Source organism: Mercenaria mercenaria, chromosome 7 (genome assembly GCF_021730395.1).
Source record: "Mercenaria mercenaria strain notata chromosome 7, MADL_Memer_1, whole genome shotgun sequence".
In the NCBI taxonomy this organism is placed as follows: domain Eukaryota; kingdom Metazoa; phylum Mollusca; class Bivalvia; order Venerida; family Veneridae; genus Mercenaria; species Mercenaria mercenaria.
The window spans coordinates 56,608,054-56,630,342 of record NC_069367.1 but is presented as its reverse complement, the minus strand read 5'-3'; the positions used below and the strand labels follow the sequence as shown (position 1 = coordinate 56,630,342).

The window sequence follows — 22,289 nt, the reverse complement described above, 5'->3', positions numbered from 1 at the left end:
ACGACGTTAGGTTTTGTCTACATTAGAGAAATCAGGGTCACCCCATGAAGCTGTGGATTCAAGGGGGACCTGCTTGACTTGTCGTTTCTCAAGTATTTAGAGACACTGACTTGATTTTAACGAACGTTCGACCTTATTCAGTGCATGAATAATCTCGATTGAACATGATCGGACGTTGCGTTCCATAGTCCATGTTTTTTATCAATGAAGGCAACACGCATCTTTTATACCTGTGAAAAATTCAATTTACTCAAAAGTTATTTTTGTCTGTGTTGCAGCTGTCTTTTTTTGCAAAATGAACGGACACTCATAATAGTACACCCCATTTTTAGGGGCGGGGGTCTTTTTCCAGTCCAAATTTTTCATCTTTTCCCGCACAAAAATGTCTTTTCAACAAAACCCATTGTCATAGAAAAATCATTCATCTCAGTTCACATTTTATTTAAAACTCATTTTGGTATATTGTAAGTTGTTGATATGTGTTCATTTTTTGTATGTGGTACAAGGCCTTACTGGAATTCGTTTTCGTTTTCGTTTCGTCTAAGCTTACAATCAGACTAAACGTGCTTAATGTGTTTTCACTCTACCCAAACAGGGGTTACAGTAATAGAAAAAGGCCAGAAAATGTGGGTAGTTGAAGTAGAACCCTCAGTTATGGTAAATAGGCACAACTAGATGAACGGACACATCTAACATGCAGAAAAGTGTCATATTTACAGGAGGGAAGGGCAGGCAAAATTACGTCAAAAAATCAAGACATTTATTTGTAAACATTGCACCCGAGCGCAAAACCTTGCAAAAAGCTTGTAAAGACAATGTAAAAAAAGAGATTAGACCTGACATATTTATTTCATGAAATGTAAAGCAAAAAACCGCCTAACCAGTCAAAAAAAATCTATTTTCTGTTTACGTTGGTGTAATTACTTAGAAAGTATTGGTGTTGCTGTTCCTTTCTTCACCTCCTCCTTAGTAGAACACCATATGAATATGCAGCAATGAATATTGACTAAATAGTTCACTACTATAAACACCTTTACCACTTTATACAGTCATATACTGATCGACTGGTATTTCGGAAGGACAAACAGTCAATGTTGTGCAATCAGCCTCCTCTCAAGAAAGACCACTGTTCTGATATTGCTAAAGGTCAGCCTGTAAGAAACCTACATTGAGATAATAGAGCATGCAAGTCACCTTGGTTCAAGGGCCAGTTTTTGCCTTATTGATAGGTGACATTTGTAAGACGTTTGATTATAATTATGCATATAAAGAATTAAACACACAAAAAATTAACTTAAAAATAATAATCAAAGTATAAAACTAAAAATATAAAACACTGTTTATGGATGTTTGTTCAAGACGTACGTACTGTGCAACAAGTTTGGTATTGATTACCGAGGAACGGGCATAGCCATGCCTACATGTATATGACGAAGCCTTGTACCTTTAAGGAGTTACAGAGTGAGTTACCTAATACATAGAAATAACGACATACTAACAACATGATACACAACTTACTACAATCCTATAACAAATGCACAACAATCCTTAGTAGAAGTAGTAGTATAAAACTTACTTATATACATACCAATAAAAATAACTAAAAATTAGCTTAAATTAACTTTACATGCATGTACAAAGCAGTATCTGGAATTTCGCCTATAATCCCCTATCAAATGAAATAAATGTGGCAAATAACAGTGCCTAAAATATAATAACTTAATGTATAAAATAAAATAAAAAATAAAATTATTACACACGAAAAAATATAACATTCTTTCTTGCGCACTCATCCAACTGAAACGAAAGGAATTTTCCACGTGATGTCCGACACGAATTGCTATCTTTTTTGTTCTTTGATTTCTTTCCTGCTTCTTTTTTTCTAGTGAAACTTATTTTTGTCGTTTGTGTTGTTAAATTTGATGCCATTATTATGGGCCAGATCAGACATTACAAATAAAAATTTGAAAAGGAAAATATCCTCAATTACGGCATACACTGCACCACAAATACTCCTGTACAATGGGGAGTAACTCATTTTGAGGTTCATCGTAACACCATAGGTATAACTCCCCTTCTGTGTCATTTAATTTGTAGATACCGAGTTTGCCGAAATTGTATTATTCATTGAATGTCGTGTAGATTACTACTTTCATTCAGAAGTAAATATAATGATAATAATAATAATAATAATAGAAACAACAACGACTTTATTTTCTGAAGGTTACATACGAAGGTGGTTCAAAAATAACATAGATATTTTTCTCTAGCTTTTATATACTGTAACGAAGCCAAACAAGAAATATACCATCATAATTTGTAATATTTTTATTAACTGCACTGCAAATTTGACGTGATTATGAACATGTAATCAGGAGTTACGCTTTCTCGAAAACAGTCACTTACACGGACCCGGCGCACGGCGATCATATTTCAACGACGTTAACGACGTCGTACCTTCATTGTGATGCTTTCATTAAGTTTGCATTAATTTATATTTGTAAATTTCTTTATAAATTTTCATGAACAATACTTAAGTCATAATAAGTTGTTTGGTTAGAATGCTAAAAATGTATGAACACTTATGCCACGCATCTCTGACAGGGTACTCAACGTGAGAACTTGGTCTTTATCTACGGCGTCATACATTGGCATTAACGTCCTTTCGCAGATTTTTCGTTTTCGCCCTCCAGCTTCGCTGTCTTTAAGCAATTCTGGGCCATTTGAGAGTCGTTTGTTCCACTTGAAGATAAAGACACAGATGACTGAACATTGTTGTGGCGTCTGCTTCATTACTTTATGAATTTCAGTTGCTGTTCGCCAAAATTTCTCCATATCTAAGCAACTGTCTTATTATCTATGCGAGTCGATGACGACATTACATGCATTATAAACTTTTCTTCCGCCTCCCATGTCGAAATGACGCCTGTTGCCCTCTTTAATGTATTTTTGGGCAAACAAGTATACTACTAGTGCGAACATTAGCGATCGAATTCAAATCACGACAGATCAAAAAGCGACTGCGCCGGTTATGCGTAGCTATGGAAATAAAAACGCGCTTCGCCTTTCAGCAAAAATGTTACAAAAATTGTATGACCAAATTACAGAAAGATTGCAAATTACAACGATATATTTCACATTGCTATTTACACAATATGCGACATTTGACAGCGAAAATCTACATTATTTTAGCAGCCCTCGTATATACTAATACAAATATCATACAACTTATTTCCAGTATGGCCTTCGATTAAATTTCATATACATTTGCATAATCATACAGTCAATTTATAATCAGACATTTATACAAAAAATAAAATGTACATATATCAGAATAACTTAGATATCTCTTCGACAAACACATCTGAAATTATAGAATATAGATATGTTTTCTTTCTTCAGTAACAAAATTTAGATTTAAATTCCGGTTTGTCTTCATTCATGTAGTGATATCGACCGGACGCAAACGCAGCGATTGCTGCTTGAAGATAAGTTAGTGCCGAGTTCAGCAAACGCTGACTTCAAATCAGTTGCCCCTGCCCTCGCCGCTGTAAGTTCGAGGCTCACTCGGGGCGTTGAATTCTTCATGTGAGGAAACCGTCCGGCCGGCTACGGAATGTCGGTGGTTCTACCCAGGTGACCGCCCGTTTTGAAATAATGCAGGAGGGGTACCTGTGGTCTTCCTCCACTAATCCATCAAAGCTGTGATCTATAAATGTGTCGGTACGACGTTAAATAATAAAACGCTATCGTTAGCAGTAGCTACAGATCGTCACATTTGACGTACTGACCTCAAATCAATAATTATTGATCATTTACCAGTCATAAAAGACCTCTGTATCAAATGTGATCTTTAACCAAAGCATTAAAAGAAGTTGACCTTTAGCCCACTGACCTCAAAATCAATAGCCGTCATCTTCTGGTCATGGCCAACGTCTCTATCAGCTTTCGTGATCCTAGGCGCAAGTATTCTTGAATTATCATCCGGAAACCGTTGAACTGTTCCGGGTCACTGTGACCTTGACCATTGGCCTGCTGACTTCAAAATCAGTAGGGTCATTTGCTGGTCATGACCAACTTTCCTATCAACTTTCATGATCCTAGACCCAAGCGTTCTCGAGTTAACATCCGGAAACCGATTGGGTTACACACCGACCAACATACCGACCGACATCTGCGAAACAATATACCCCTCCTTCTTCGAAGTGGGCGCATAACTACCCAGACGATAATTGCGTGTTTTGGGAGAAATATCATTTTTTTCCGCATCTCTTTAATGGCTTTAATGATATATGTTGAAGTAATGAAGTGTCTTCATGAAACAGTCAACAAAATAGTAACAAATAGGTATAAATCTTGACAAGGTACTGGTTCTATTTTAGCGGCTGATTCAGTTTGCACCATGATGATTGTGTTCAGCAGATGGAGACACAAATGTATGTAGCAGGTTCGAGCCTCGCTAGTGACGTCATGTGAAGATTACGTTCAGCAGATGGAGATACCATAACCAATTAAGAAATGTATGTAGCAAGTTCGAGCATTGCTCTTAACGTCATGTGAAGATGATGTTCGGCAGATGGGAAATGAAATGTATGTAGCGGGTCGAGTCTCGCTTGTGTCGACATGTGAGGAACACATCCAGTTAATATGGTGGCTGATTTCTGCCATTTCGTTTGTTCGTGTTGGCGAGGCGAAATGTCGAAGTAACGAAAACACGAAAGGTCGAAATAATGCTTATTTGTCGTGTGTTCGCCTTTCGACTTTCGAGGCGAATACATGAAGTAACGAAACATTGAAGTCGAAATAACGCAATTTCAGAGGCGAACACACGTTTCATTATTTCGTGTATTCGCCTCGGAAGGCGAAAGGCGAACTTTCGTTACTTCGACCTGCCGACACGAACACACGACAAATGTTTCGTGTAGGGTCTGCCTTAATACACTATAATAATGGCGCAAAGTGGGGCGTGATGTATATATGAATTTTATACAAGAACTGAAATACTTGAAGAGTGAAGTGTTTCATTGCATATGAAACATTTTCTAATATAAATTGAGATTTTTTTTTAATAGATGGTAAAACACATTATCTAGATAGCATTCAAAGTACAGGTCGGCGTAATGATGTGCCCCGTAATACTGACAGAATCTTAATGAATGTACAAATTAAATACTATGGATAAAATATCTACACAATGACATCTTTTATGGAATATAAATCATAATCTTTCGTTTTAGGACAAATATTATTTTATAAATGGTAACATTATTTAGATAGCATATTTATTTCAGCAGCATATGTGTAATTGTTATGCACATGCCTACCGGAAGGCGAAACAACGAAATTGCACATTTGTCGTGTGTTCGTGTCGGCGGGTCGAAGTAACGAAAGGTCGAAAGGTCGAAAACAGCTTATTTCTCGTGTGTTCGCCTTCCGATTTTCGAGGCGAATACACGACGAACGACAAAAGAAGGGCGACAACACGAAGTTTTGATACCCGCCGACACGAAAAGTGACTAAATTACAAAAGTTCTTGTGTTCGCCTCTGAAATTTCGTTATTTTGCCTTCAATGTTTCGTTACTTCGTGTGTTCGCCTCGAATGTCGGAAGGCGAACACACGATAAGTAAACAGTTTTCGACCTTTCGTGTTTTCGTGTCTTCGACATTTCGACCCACCGACACGAACAAATATGCATTAGTTCGACCTTTCGTGTTTTCGTTACTTCGACATTTCGCCTCGCCGACATGAAGACACGAAATGGCAGTAATCAGCCACCATAAGTAAATGGAAGCACAGTTGCCAGTGAGGAATGAATGTTGCAAGTTCGAGCCCCGCTCGTGTCGTCATGTGAGGATGACGGTCAGCAGATAAAGACAATAACTAAGTAAGAATTGTATGTAGCGAGTTCGTGCCTCACTCGTTTTATCATGTGAACGATGACGGTCAGCGGACTGTTTCCAAGGCGATTAAAGGTTATCCAAGTGTACAACATATAAGAGTTACACAGCACTTAACAGTAAGTTATGTTGCACATATATTTTATTTCAATGGACTTCTCATTTTGCAGTATTCTTATTCTTTTGTCCATACAAATAAGTGAAAACAAGTGTGATTTACTATGAAGTATGTTTACGAAATTCAGGATTTGAAAACGTTGTGGGATCAGCACTCATGTTGCGGCTGCGAGGAACTTATCTAGCTGGTTTACAGAAGCTTATAAATCTAAAAATTATTGCGACTTGATCACACAACAAAAAATCCAAAGAAAACCTCAAATAAAAAAGCTATGCGACCGCCTGATATATATTCACTATACCATTCAATCCTGTTTTTAAGCTTACCATTCAACCCTGTTTTTTTAAGCTAAAATTTATCAGACGTCTTCGAAAATCATAGCAAGTACGTCACGCGGATATGGATCAGGGCCAGTGTTGACAGCCGCTCATTTGCCGTAACATTTACACCGAATCAAATAACGTCGTGACCGTATATATCAAATGAAGCTGGCAATGTGCATGTGAGTTTGGGTAGATAACCCGGTTGCACTGCATTAGCACAAAAAGCCGTCCCGTATAGTATATAGTATGATTTAAGCAGCTTGCGTAAACCGTCGACAGTAGCCTTCCTGTCACAAGCCTGGAGATGGAAATATGTTAATGGTAAAAATGCAAAATTCGTCGATAAGTGGGATACGTTCGCACGAGTCGCACCTAACTCCCACCCCGCCCCCGCCCTCCTCCAAACCCTACTGGCTACGTCGTTAATGTTGATAAATGTGTGATCAGTTCTGTTTTCGCATTTATCTTATTTATATATGTTGTGTTTTTTATTTATTTGATGTACTAATTATATTACTGTACAGGTATATATTATAAGCAATAAAAATCACTCCTGCCAGCCAACTATTAACAATAATTCAGGTTTGTTCCCTTGAATTTACAATATTTTTTTTCAATGTGTCATCTGCTCGCTAGGTGGCGTACGCTAGCAAGCCTCGTTTTCAATATGCTATAATTTTCCGAATTCAGCGTCTGCTAGCGTGCGTACGACAGGCTTTCTTAGTGTTGTCTGGATAAATTTTATAACAAAAAAGATCTGAAAATCATGGAAGGGGCAACTGATACTACATGTAAGTTATCGTTATCATCTAAATACTAAATGTACTAACTTTTAACCATTTTTCAATTATTATTCAAATTTTATTAACTATTCAATAATTTTCGCAGGCGACATGACATCATTTATCTGAGTCACTGTGCAATGCCTCCAGCATGCGCGCATCAAGGCTGAAATTTCTGCAGAAGTCGTCTGCTGAAATATGGAATCAATTAGCTCCTGGGTCCCTGCTATGCGGTATAACCAAAAACAGCCCCTCCCTCCGAACATGTGCATACTTTCTCTGTTAAGATTTATTATCTTATTAAACTTTGCTAAAAATTGCGGATCGTATCCGAAAAAACAAACTTTGGTTTACCGGAAAGATTTTCTATCCTTGTTTGAAATAACAGTATTCTTTAAACAAAATTAAAATAGAAATTTAGAAAATCGAGTGAATCATAGTTATTAAGTCTTCAGTTGCTCATTATATATAGCATGTAAAGTACACACTGTATTTGGTTCCAGCACTGTAGTATGTTTATTTTATCTACTTTAAGGAAGTGTTAGCTTTGAAATTATAACAACTTTGATAGTGATAACTATTTTAGCTTTTTTTCTTACATGTGTAATGATGTTTCATCACAAGGACACATAATATTGTTTACATGTTTTCAGCGTAATTTGTGCGTTAACTGTTGGTTATCCTTCCTCTTTAGTGCATATAAAATAATTAACATTCCGTGAATCTTTTAATCTGATTTAATCATTCAGCAATTTGCCAACATCCTTAAGCAGTTAATATCATAAGCTATGTCATTCTTTGTTTCTCAGTATCATGTGTATTGTACTATCATTTAACTATAACCATTCAAACACATATGTTTTAATATATCTCAATTTTTGTAAATAAAGAGGCGATGATATTTGTAAGAAAATTCGCACTACTTTTTGTAGTAAATCTCAAATTCGATTTTAGGCTATATAAACAATTTATACATAATATCAGCTGTATCATTTACATTTAGAAAACCTTGTAATTTGAAAATAAAACGTCTGACTAGGTATGAATGAATTTATCAACGCCACGGGGCATGTGAATTTGACATATCTATTTGTCCTCGGCTGTCAATATTATATTAAATGGCTATTTTGTTAGTTTATGGACTCCCTCTACTAAACGACGATTGATGGGGGAAATATGCCACAAAAATGTCATGCATTTTCACGCCCATGTTTACGTTAGCGGTCAGTCTACTTTCCTTTCCAACCCACACAATAATAGTCTTGGCTACGACTGTTGAATAAATTGATATGTGATTACACAAAGGAATTTAACTGAAACTGCACTCATCCCTACATAGTCAACTGTCGAAGCAGTGTCTTAAACTTTGTACCACCAATACATAAATTAAGGGTTTCTAGGGTGAATCGTTCAAAAACCTCCAATCCCAAATCCCCCTCCTTTAATCTGTGTTACTTTTTTTCTTGTTCGCGTCAGTTTGAAACGTAGTATAAATAAATTCTACTTCTGTTGTCATTAATATCATATGCTGTTGAGTAATATGTTATGAATGCGTGGGAACATGAAACACGTGCTCAAAAGTTAGGGGTCAGTAAATATAACGTTTTCAATATGAACTGAAGTAGAGATAAACACTCATGTTGCTACACTTAACATGTGCTGAAAATTTTCTTCAGAATAATGTAAAGAACCTCGGTTTTTACAGAGGGAATGCAGAATTTATGGAAGAAATATCCCGTGCACCATTGTCCCGAAGTTATGCCCACGTAGATATTGTTTCCAATTTTCACTTAGAGCAAGATTCTACAATGGAACCGTTTTAATTATTCATATTTCAATATCATTTACAAATTAACTTCTCCGCGTCATGCGATTCTGTAATCACGGAAGTTATTTATAGCTTTACGGTCAGCTAATAAAGTTAACTTTTCTGTGTTAAAGGCTCATAATGCTTTTATTTATAATGTGCCTGTCACATTTTTATATGAACATGAAATATATCTGTTTCTTGTGAAATCCTATTCTCGATATTTTTTCTCATATATTTTCCAAACGTTTCTATACAACATTGTAATTAACGTAGAAGAAAATAGTATAGAATCAGTTGTTCATGCTTTTCTGTAATTACGCATTTTATCTGAATGGACAGCTGCTTTATGAGTATTATTATAAAATTAGAAACCTTATGACACTTTAAAGAAGTATTTTACAGGGTATGGAGGATTAACGTCAAAATGTTACAGTTTCCATATGGAAAAATCGTTGTCTTAATAAAAAGCCAAAAATCAATATTTGGTATTTATTTCCAGCTACTGTATAACTTCAGTGTTTTACTGTGTGACTAACGCTTTGGAGGACTTCTCTACACGTTTACATACATGTATATATCGCAAACCAGATTTTACGTACTCGGGTACCATGTCGAACCTCTTACCGTTTCTGCCTAGTAGAATGCGGGGACAGTGCCGAACCTCTGGCCATGGTTGCCGGGTCGAACTTGGTGGCCATGTCGAACCACTTGTTGTTGTAGGCTGGTAGAACGCCAAGGCTATGCCGAACCTCTGATAGTCGTTGACTTGTAGAACTCGGCGACTATGGCGAATTCCTGGCTGTGGTTGCCCGCGGAATATGTCGACCTTCCGGTCTTGATTCTTTGGAAGAACTCAGAGAGTATGCTGAAACTTTAACCTTGGTTCCCTGACAGAACTAGGGGTTCGTTTTGAGCCGCTGATCTCTTTCTATTTCTGTCGTCTGTACTTCTAATGTCAAAACCAGTAGTTTTACATGTTGACTATCTAGACATTGTCATTTTCAGTTCGCGTGACTCTAATGGTTGAAGTAACAAAAGACTTGGTGCCACCTTTTCGAGTCATTTACCGTTTGCCGTCCCTCGTGTATATCTATCTGCATTCTGTATGTCTGTTTGAATGTCTGTCGCCTTGTTTGGTTAATTGCAACTGAATATAAAAACGCCAATTATCTAAGAGGGTATATTATGTAGCGGCTCGATTGTAACACAAAATCCAGGAAAATGAAAGAGTGCATGCAGAATAAGTCTGGGCGTCTGTAGCTCAATAGTTAGTGCGAAAGTCGAGGGCCCAAAAAGCTTGTTTAACGTTCATATACAATTACTAATAGTCTTTCGGGTGTGACCTTACATGGAGGACAGTTATTGAGTGCTTTACACCATGTACATTTAAGGAACACGGGAACCTCTGAAACAGGGGTTGTTGTTTCCTCAGAAAACCTAAAAGGACTCATGTCGTCCGTACTGGGCAACCGATGTTACGAGTAAATCTAAATACAATTGAATCTTTAGGTCCATTATTTTACATTTGGTGATTTTTGACCCGTTACAAGCCGGAAAATATGCCTGTTTTCATAAAATTCTACATTTCAATTAATGTTCCTATTTTCTGTCCATAAAAGATGCCGAACGTTGCACGTTACAGTATACACTGTCATGTGACCCGAGTGGCTCTGCACTGTTATCATCAACGAATTTGGGTCATGAACTATATTTTATTTTCTCAGTAACTTGACGCTTAAGGCATTTTTATAATTATTTTCTATAAATCAATTTGTCGGCCGGCAAGCTTATTTTTCTTTGCGTGGCTGTCAGGAGTAGTCACTGGTCAGTTTTAATGTACATATTAATATAGACAGGTGTCAAGTTTAATGTTGTCGCATACTTTTGCCGTAAACTATGGGTGCATACTAGGTTGCTTATGCAATATATCAAATATCTTGCTCTCTAAGTATAGGCCTATTAAAGACTTTACTTGTAATTGGAATAATTTTAAAGATTATTGTTGAACGTCACACTTTTTTTACTTTTCCCTTTTTTCATGTAACGGAGATTGTAGCTCATATGAAATATAATTAAAATTCCATGTATCTTATTTGATTGTTATCAACTTATCATGCGATTTTTTTTTCAAGTTTAACAAATATCATTGTATTATTATCACGAATCATATGAGTGAGTGTCGTAACCTAACAAGTCTTATCTGATTTAAAGTACATGTACACAATCATTATTCACAATTACACATGACCAGCATCTCGCATGGCCGATTTACTCGCCATTAAAAATACCAGACTTCTTTTTCCTAAGACATTGATTTGCATGAAGTTGACCAAAACGATAAAAAAAACGGTTTACATGAATTGATTGGACGACCTTAAATTAACCGGATGTTGAATTTCGATCTTCGAGCTGGCTCAAAGTTTAAAGCTGGCTAGAAATTTAATTTCGATTTTCGATCTTCGATGTCAGTGCCAACTTCACGACGCTGGTAATAGGTTAGTGTAATTATAATAACACTTCAGTCAAGCATTATTAAATATAATATTTAAAGAAGAATACAAGGGTTTTTTGGATATTCGCAGCTGATGTTATTTATAAATATGACATTAAGATGTTATGATTATCCAATTTATAGTTAGATTTATGTAATCTATCTTAATACAACTCGAGAGATATTGAGATAGCTGAAATGCCAGTTCTCAGAATGTCAATGATTTAGAAACAGTTCTCCGTTATATTAATAATCAAGAAAATGCAGACTGCATACCAGTACAGATTTTCATTTAATATCTTGTACTTTCCGTGCATTAGGCCAGAAAGAACGGACACGTCAATTTATCTTACAAACTAAGAAATCTAGCGGTGATTTATTATGTTAAGTATTTTTGAAACGTGCTTTCTCCCTCCATTCACTGTTTTGAAGACCTGTATGTCATTTTAAATATACTTGGAACCATAAAATTGTACATTCACCGTTCCTCTGACACAGTCTATGAGTCATGCTGCATGTTTTCATCTGGATTATTCAGACGTTCTAACAGATCACAAATCAAGTTTACTCTGAGTCAACTTTATCGATTCCTAATACATTGTTACTTTATAACTGAAAAATCAGCATTATTCATGAAATATGAACGCCTGATATTTCTCAATACAGATTTAGACCTATCTGTTTTATAAGAAGATATTTATTAGTAATAAAAGGCAGCACAGTAAGATTATAATGTTTAATCAATGATAAAAAAAAAATCATGTTAGATTTGTGGTATTGTTCCAGACTGTTTTAAACTATAGGAATGTAGTGAATACTTTGTTAGGTATTGTTCTAAGCTCGGAAATGTTTGTTCTTTATTTGTCTTTTTTCTTTTTTTTTCTTTTTTAGCAAATCTCCTAAAAGGTATACTGCAGAATCGCTTCACTACTAAATCCGTCCCATCTTTTGTTTTATATTGTCGGATAGGCATGCCATTCAGAGTATGTGCACGCTGAAATTTACAGGTTCTTCGGGTAAATTTTCGTAGCTTCTTATTATATGTCACTTCAGTAAATTTTATCGTTAAAAAGAGAAAAGAGCTAAATAAGCTTAAGTTAGGGATAATACATGTCGGAAACGTTCAGTAGAAATAAACAATAGACTTAACTTCGTTTTTTTTTTTCATGGTCGAGTATGATTGTATTTGATCGATAGTTTTTATCTTCTCTCTCTCATTCCATAGCACTAATTTAACAAATGGTAACCGTAGATGATTTTGGAATCGGTCTATGATCCCTTGGTTGTAGTTAATATTCAGAGAATATATTGATCCGCCACTAGAACCATACGCTCCTTATTATGCTCATTCTATGGCGTCTCCCGTTTCCGAGCAAAACATTTGTACAAAATGGCTATTTGCATATTTTCTAGAAATGGAAGCATGTAGCGATGGTTCATATATCAATAATTAATTGATCTGAAACAGGGCTAATGATTCACTATTATTGTAGCTTTTGACTATCCAGAAATGAATTAATTAAATCATACTTTAGATCAGATCATCGTGTAACAAATGTACACTTTTTTGCTCTAACTGAAAACTATTTAGTAAATACATTGTAACTGAAAAGCAAGAGACCGTAAAGGCCGTTACAGTATTTAATCCCGGATTGCATTAGGCAACAGTCGATAGGGTATTTAACCCCGATATCACTAGGTAACCTTCGTTTGGCTATTATACCGCAACAGTCGTTTGGGTTGTATACCCCGATATCACTAGGCAACAGTCGTTTGGATGTATACCCCGATATCACTAGGCAACTGTCGTTTAGTTTGTATACCCCGATATCACTAGGCAACAGTCGTTTAGGTTGTATACCCCGATATCACTAGGCAACAGTCGTTTAAGTACTTACTCCAATTTTCACCTGGCAACAGTCGTTTGGGTATTTTACCCAGGTATCACAAGGAAATGGTCGTATTTTACTCCGGTATCAGTAGGCAACTGTCATTGAGGTATCATAGCCCGATATCACTAGGCCACGGTCGTTATGGTATTTTACCCCGGATGTTTAGGCAATTGTTGTTAGGGTATTTTACCCTGGTTTTCAATAGGCAACAGTCGGTTGGGTATTTAACCCAGTATCTATAATAAATAATAATAATAATAATAAAGCCTTTATTTAACGAGGAAAACTCATTTGACGAATAACATCAATCTTCCATGAGGCCCTCAAAACAATACATAACATATACATCTAAAATATTTACATGGTACATTGTAACATATAGAAGACAGACAAGTGCATTTAATACCAGTATTTTGTTTATACTATAACTATACGAAGTGCAATATTAGAAATATTAAGTATTATGATTGTGTGTTGTGCCAAGCTATGTATAGTGATTTGAATTGCCCTACTGATGATGCTCTTTTTATATGACTTGGTAAGGAATTCCAGATAGTAGCACCAGAATAGGTAAAACTTTTTTAAATAGTTCAGTTTTCGGTCGAGGAAGGTAAAGCTGCAAATTAGAATCTGACCTCAAAGTTCGAGCATGTATGTCATGTATAATCACAGCTAAATGTAAATGAATTTCTGAGGTAAATAGGTGCTTGATCGTTTAGACTTTTGTACATTAAAACTGCTTTCTGAAATATTACCCGCTCCGGAAAAGTCATCCAGTTTAATTCTCGAAATAATTCAGCAGAAGGGGTATCGAAGTCTTTATCAAGAATTAGGCGAGCTGCTCTTTTTTGAAACTTAACAATTTTGTCTTCTAATGAATTAGAACAGCTTCCCCATATTACACAACAGTAATCGAAGTGAGGCAGTATGTAAGAGTTATAGAACATTTTCGTCATATGTACAGAAAGATATACTTTGATGCGAGACAACAGGTATAAAAGTGAATTGCATTTTTTCAAAATATTATCAACATGTGTATTCCAAGACAAATCATTTTCAATAGTAACGCCGAGTAACTTTTCTTTCGTACTGCAGTCTAGAGTTTCATCTCTGAAATGAATAACTGGGGGCTCGTCATATACTTGCTTGACTTTATGTTTTGATGCAACATACATTACTTTGGTTTTTGCAGAGTTTATCTCCATTGCATTAGTCTTACACCATGCATCAACATTTTTACTAATTTTGGATAATGTTTCAGTCACATTTTCAAGATTTGAGTTCGATGTTGATATGGTTGTATCGTCTGCAAAAATATCTGTGACTGCCGATGAAAGCGATAATGGAAGGTCATTTATGTATAAAATATCTCTAGGCAACAGTCGCGTGGGAGGCGCGGGGGTGGGGGGGGGGGGTGTATTTTTATACCCCGATATCACTAGGCAACCGTCATGATATTTTGATTTCACTAAGTAACAATTGTTGGGGAAAGTGTCGTTTTCATCAGCAACCAAGCAAAATAAGGAAAATAGTTTTAAACTGAGAATTTTAGAAACACGGTTAGTTTATTTACAATGCATGTGCGAATGTAGCAAACAACAACCTGTGAATGTGTAAATAAATGAAAGAAATGAAATGTTTTGACAATATACATGTATATAGCACGCACGTGCTCCGGCACGAATATCTTTTTTTTGACCGGAATTCGTGGTCGCATTAAATTCTGTTAAAATGTCGGTGAAATGTTTTTGTCTCATACTTCACATTCTTCCGTTAATGCAAAATGATATATTTGGACAATGGTATGTATATGTACTCGTAGTAGCGAAAATATGTTAAATGCCGCTCTAATAGATCCATATAACATTGAGGAAATTCGAGCTCAAAATGGTGTCAAATTTAGTAACACTATTCGTTTTGATTGTTTGTAAAGGCTTTATTGTGTGAATGAGTACTTTGTGACCAGGTGTTGATATATGACTGAGATGGTTTGAAATATGAGATATAGTTTTTGATTCACTGTCAAACCATATTTGATTCATAATAAAAATCCGCTTTATATTCACTTTCATCATACAATACTGCCCATCAGTGATATGTTGAGTTTAATGATTTACTGTTCATAGTTTGGTAATCTGATTTACTGTGACAAAAAAATGTTATCTTGAACTGTGTCGCAACGACTAAAACATCCATTGTTTTAACAATTGGTTAGAAACCTAACGCTGTTCTTCGCGACGTTATGTCAGCAAATCTATTACAGAATCCAGTGAACAGACATGAAAGCTGCAGATCTTAATTAACCTGTATATAATGTAAGATCAGAGACCAGTCAGCATCAATGTGTCAAATCAGTAAATTATAGATAAAATGTATTTACTTCGGATTCTTTGCTAACTAAATTGAGGGAAACATTGAACCCTTCAACCGCTCACGTGTGCTGCGTCAAACAGTTGATCGAACGGTCAATTGACTCATTGCTTATTCAGTTAAACACTTTCCGGCATATAAATGAATAATATTTTCTTCTGAACAGCTGTCCTAACATACTTTACCTTGAAATTAGCTCATTCTAGTACATGTATTACTCACCAAACAAACATATCTCATCGATTTTATTATTACCAGGTTCTTGCATTCCTTGTCAGTTTGTGGTGGTATTTTAACTTCCCAAACTCTTCCTCCACGCCATTAATGTTTCTAAGCTGAAACTGCTATATACTAGTATAAAATTTGACACTTCCTAAGTATATGTTTAAATCAAACAATTAATTCAACTATATACAGCAGGGGAGAGGTTGTCTTGTGGTTACGGTATCGGTCGCTTAGGCTTTAGGTTGTAGGTTCGAGCCCATATGGTACAACTCATACATGTGACACACGAGTACTGGATTTTACAAGAAGGGGTCTAAAGAGTGATTCAGACCGGCAATAAGTTTTCATCACAGCCAAGTCGCTTTAGTGAAGATATATAGATATATATTGTATATAAACTAGTTATAACCTGCAAATTCTTGTCAAGTCGCAGCTGCCAACACATATCTGCTTTATTTGTGCCGCCGACGTGCTGTATTTCTGCTGAGTATAACAAAGTCTTATCAGCTTTTAGAATCATATTCACATGCGGCTGTTTATAACGGTCTTAAATGCCAGAGTTTCCTTATATGGTAACAGTGTGGGAATATCAGTAGTTTGAGACACATAACGCATATAATGTTCATTCAATTTTGAGAAAATCTGCGAATCGATTAAATACATCAATATTCCTGTATAGTTGTGTCTGATTTAATGGTTTATGCATTAAATTATTGTAATGACAAAATCGCTTGTGACCATTTATTATCAGAAAACAATAGTGTTATGACAGACATGTTAATGGGATTTTGTTACCCGAAAATCAGAACCCACATCTGTCACAGGCGGCATTTTGTGAAATAATGAATCTTATCCCTAATTCAACTTTGAAATCAATTTATATTTGTTGTTTTAAGTAGCTGTATTTATTCAATATACTAAATTAAGATTCTTCGAGTCACTTTGGCGATATCACGGTACTATAATAGTTCATTAAAGATGTGTCGTCTCCCCAGCGTGGTAGTTTTCCAACCCTAGGACTTTGCTACGTGTTCTAGTTCTTCGTTTCAAAAGAAAAATCCTGCGCGCATGTAATACGAATGACCTTAAAAAGCTTTACTAAATGTTACGTATATTACGGAAGTGTGTATGTGCATACTACTCAAAGCCTCATTATGCTTTTGTTTATAATGTGGCTGTCACATTTTTGTTATGAATATAAAATATGTCTATATCTTGTCAAATCTTATTTTCAATGATTGTTTTCACATGTACTTGCCAAACAGGATTACCTCCCTTTAAGTCCCTTACAGTATAAAAGCTCAAGTAGTCTGTGTTCATACACAGGAGATAACTCCTGAGGCTATTCAAATTTTGTATAATTATGTCCCTTTTCTTCTCAAAATGAGCCAAGAAAGATTGGTCAGAATATTGTTTTAGAAAAATTAAAATGATTATCTGGTCGGTAGCCAGACTAAACATGTATTTGAATAGCTGATTTATCTGGTCTTAGCTTTATGGAACTTTAACATTGTTATAAATCCAATATATTAAATGCACTGAAGATATTTGATATTTTATATGACTTTTTACTGCTCCATAGCAAACGTGAATGACAAATCAATTCTGCCTAGTATGCCAACGACCTTGTAAGCAGTATACAATGTGTATTTGTTCTGTTCCATAAATATAATAACAGCTTTAATTCACGGAATTCAGCTTTTTTACCCTTACCATGCTGGACAAGATTGATTCTGCCTTTTCGACCAGTGTAGATCTTGACCAATCTGCACATCCGTGCAGTCTGGTCATGATCTGCACTGTTCGCTATTCAGCCAATATCTTTTTGGTAAACACCCCTTTTAACAGTTAATGGTACTGTCCAGATTGAAAGATGGGCCCAGTTCATTATAGAAATTTATCAGGGTAGGGGTTAAAAACAAAGTGGAACTGCTGAAATGTATGCAGTTTAGAGACGTTGAATGTGTCTTAACGTTTTATCTTTAGAACTATAATGATTGATATATAAATAAGTCATCATTTTAAATGAATAAATGTGGTGATAGAAAAAAAGAAACTGTAACATATAACTGCCCACAATGACAGTTAAATGTAGACTAGCCACTAGACTGATAATATATTTTTACATTTTTCCTTTTTTGACGAATTTAATTTTATAGAGACAAAAGCCAGTCTATTTTAGAGATTTTCACAGAGGAATGATGTTGAAATTATATGATATTGGACATAGAATATAGACTGGCTCAGTTCACTACATTTAATCATAAAAATGTAAAAAAAGATACATCATAGTCTAGGAGCTAGTCTAAGTTAAATGCAATATAAAATGCAACATAAAATGCACTTTGATAAGCTAGTTACGTCAACAGTTCTGACACTACACTTTGCAGTTAGGAAATGAGTTTTTTACATTCAATGTCAAGTTGGCTTCCAGGAATAAAGCCTTGAGAAGTACTTTACATCTGGAGAGGTTAAGTGCGTGTTAGACATGTACAAATATTTCGTATAGAACATATTGCATGTTTCATTTCATCACTCCAGATGTGCTCCAGTATGTAGAGATAGATTACAAGAAAAGTCATTATCTTCAGGAATGTTTCACACCGATAAATGCCTGCAAGTCTACGGAGTGTGTATTAAATTTAGTCTTTTAATTTTATCGTTAGACATAATAATCGATACTTCTGCATCTTGAGCTTCAGAGGAAATCTCCTGTCTCGAGTAAAACTTAAAAGATTCTTAAATCCAGAAAATACGTTGTTAGTGTGTTTTATTGTTGCATAAAATCTAACGTGTTTAATTGTTATATAAATTGTAATATTTTTTTTATCCAGTCAATTAGAAGTTACGCAAACGTTTTCTAGCACATTGGTTTACTTACAGAAGCCAATGATGCTTCCATTTTTTGCAAATGACACACCTTGTTCGGTCGACTTCTCGTCATTGTCTTGGTAAATGTAACTGACACGTGCTTATTAAACTTTTATAGTTCGCGTCTCTACGTGCATTCTAATGTTTTCTCAGAATATTTACTAGATTCTGTTACTATATACATTTTACATTTAGTAGAGCTCTTGTAAAATATTTATCAGTTTACCCCGTAAATCTATCCAGTTTAAGAAACAGTGTCGGCAGAAACCACTTGTGACCAAATATGGATAAGTTATTTGTCAAGAATCAGTTGCTGTAAGTGAAATGATGATCATTAATTGTTGCAGACAATTCACCGCCGTCGGTGGACTAGAATTACACGTCTGAGTGATAATAGGAAAATGTATCTAATATTTGTTAAGGCTCCTTCGAAGAAGAGACGATTGCCTGCCGGTCAGTCCATCGGTCGTACACCATTTGGTGTCCGATTAATAAGTAGATAACGCTTGGTTCTACTGTAGTCAAACTTCATAAAATAATTACTTGTGGTCATTAGAGGACCCTTATTTTAGGGGATAAGTAGGTCACAGGTCAAGGGCTCGGTGATCTTCAGACTGAACTAAAGACAAACTTTTGCCTACAGCCGCCACAAACCTGATAGGATGATTGAGTGTGGTCATGGGTTGACCCTTATTGTTTTGGGGACAGTTTTTCAAAGGTTAGAGCCACAGCACAGTAACCTCTAGACTGGAAAACGCTCCTGTACAAAAATTACGAAAACCCACTCTCCTCCAACAGGCTATCAAGTTGGGGTGTGGGGTGGAGGCGGTGGTTATATGTATTTTACAATTTAATACGTACAATATCTATACTGTAACAATCGTTATAGACGTATATAGAAACTGTAATGCGCTCATATATAGACACCTTATAACTCGTCCATGTAACAATTGTATAGACAATCCATTCGCCTTGTCAACGAATTTTGACACATACTTTGGTTAATGCACTGTTTGTTTATGGGAATAAAATACAAACCACGGTAAATACCTTACATTCTCAACCTAGATATTTATGTTTACGTTTGGTCGTAGTATTTTTAGTACTGGGTGACCTATTTTCCCATTAATGAATTTTACAACTTGGGTTTGGTTGCACATATGTTTAAACCTATTAAAAGCGACACGGATAGTTTACGTAACACTTTCCGCTTACATGATCAAACCAGCCGGTTTAAGATATTTTTATGTAGACACCTATTAAACAGCCAGAATGGCATACATTTATCAAACTGGGGTACTAAACTGCATACCTACATTTTATCTATAGTACGTAATAAAATTTGATCACATATGTTTTCTCATAAAACACTCAGAAGTCAATCCTATACATATATTTCTACTAGTATAGGTATATTTTCATAATTAAAATAATTGCATGTTCACAAACCAAGGGCTTGACGGGAAAATTGTCCAGTTTTTCGTCAGATGTTCTTTTGGTGCAGAAATATTTAACAAGTGTGTAACAAAATAGTGAATGATCAGTTTGACTATGACACATATATTTAATATATCCACTAGAAAACCGAGTAAGCAGTTTGTCAATATACTCCTATTTTATGGTTAAATTACTTATAATGATGGTAGTTTCCTGCAATTTTGTATACCGCAGATGATACCACCTAAATATAACATAAATATACACTGGCTTGTGAGAGAATACTATTTGATAAAACGTTTTTAGATATCAGTCAAGTATTTGTTCATGAAAATGGGGGGAGGAGGGGGTGGGGGGGGGGGGGATAAGTTAAAGTGTTAAGAGTTAAATTTAAAACATTAATAGCAACATTGTAAATAAAAATTCTTGATAAAACGATAATATGATGGTAAAGAGTATTCTCTCTAGATGCCGCATTATAAATTGTTGTTGGGGGTAAGAACAGTAAGGTTTAGGACGATGTCATCCGTGGTCATACTGAAAATGTCAGAATAAAATGTGATCACCGTAATGATGCGCTAAATTACGAATGAAATATGTTGATGTTACTTTGATAAATATCTACAGGGTGAATGTTGGCGTGAAATTACATATAGCGATATGACAGGGATCAAAATTACATATAGCGATATGACAGGGATCAAAATGACTCGGCATCATTATAGTAAATTTATTATAGTAAATGTTTTAGTACTGAACAAATTATCCGAATTCTGTACGAAGTTGACTGTATTTAACGTGATATGGTTACTGTAATTGTGGGAACAAGGAACTAGTTCAGGAACAATAGACAGGACTCAGTTACAAATGTTAAGGTCTTATTTGCCCTTTTTTTCTAAGTCTCCCTGTAAGCCTTTTTCTGTCTTCTGTGAATGCGTACTACAGGTACAAACATATAGAGTGGCAGCTCGCCATTGCAAATCACATTATTCATAATGAAAATACATTAAAACCGATTTAAGAATAGTTGTGATATACAATTTTTTATACGTTTCAAATATAATTAAGAAACCATTTTGAACAAACGAGTGCGAATATCATGTTAAAATTGAGATTTATAGGATAAAGCAGTAATGATGTTACGTACACTTGAAATGTAAATGCTTAGCAATATTATCACTATAAATAAGTCGTTATTATTATTATTATTATTATACTTAAGCTATGTTCTGTTTTGAAAAATCATTTCAGAAGTGTTAAGAACTGTAGATGTTTCAAAATGTGTGTCGAAAAATGGAAAGCAATAGCACCACGCTGCAAGAGTTGCATTGGTCAAAACCAGTGCATATCCAATGTCATATAATTTGTGCACGGTCTTTTAAAAATATTCGAATACACAGTAAATCTCAGGTTTTTGCAGAACTCTTTTAAGTTACTGAATTGAATATGTTAGGATATTCGGACAACAGCTGACTACCGACCTTTTTGTACATATAGTAGTTGACCTTATATGTACTGGTCAGGACACGGCGATTATCAGGATAATAGAGGGAAATCACGGACAAGCTAATGGCCGGAGAATGGGCTTGTAATTGTTGTTTTATTTCATAATTAGCCTGAATATTACCTTTGGCATGACACCAAATTGTTCCCGGGAGATTTACTGGTACTTTACAAAATAGATATAAATATTTGGTAGCTGTAGTTTGCTGCCTGCTTTTTGTCTGGCATTTTAACAACACACAGCTATATTGTGTTCGTTTGGCGACATACATAAAATTACATGTGCATGATATTGGGCAATAAAACACGAAATAGAAAATTATTTATGTATTAGGCAAGTATATTAGGGTATTTATAAACTGTGAGCACAGGCTGTGCATATTTAGATTAACATAAAATGCACATAGAGTGAATAAATATTACATTAAGCATTCACACGAGATTCTTTTCCAACAGTTATCAGCATGTACACACAAGGACATTGGCAACTTAATTTAAATTTCGTTGATGGATTATGCAATTTGTCGTTTTTCTCTCGTCAAGAGAACTTTTGTTCTTGATAGACCAT

General features: G+C 35.3%; 1 protein-coding gene across 1 annotated transcript in view; it reads left to right on the top strand.

Annotated features, from left to right (window-relative positions):
• The first annotated feature begins 6,976 nt into the window (after positions 1 to 6,976).
• The window catches only part of LOC123554112 (uncharacterized), a 42,564-nt gene continuing 27,251 nt past the window's right edge, over positions 6,977 to 22,289 (top strand). The window contains exon 1 of the mRNA XM_045344025.2: positions 6,977 to 7,131. Coding sequence (XP_045199960.2) covers positions 7,107 to 7,131 — 25 coding nt within the window. The 5' untranslated portion in view covers positions 6,977 to 7,106. The remainder of the gene's footprint in view (positions 7,132 to 22,289) is intronic.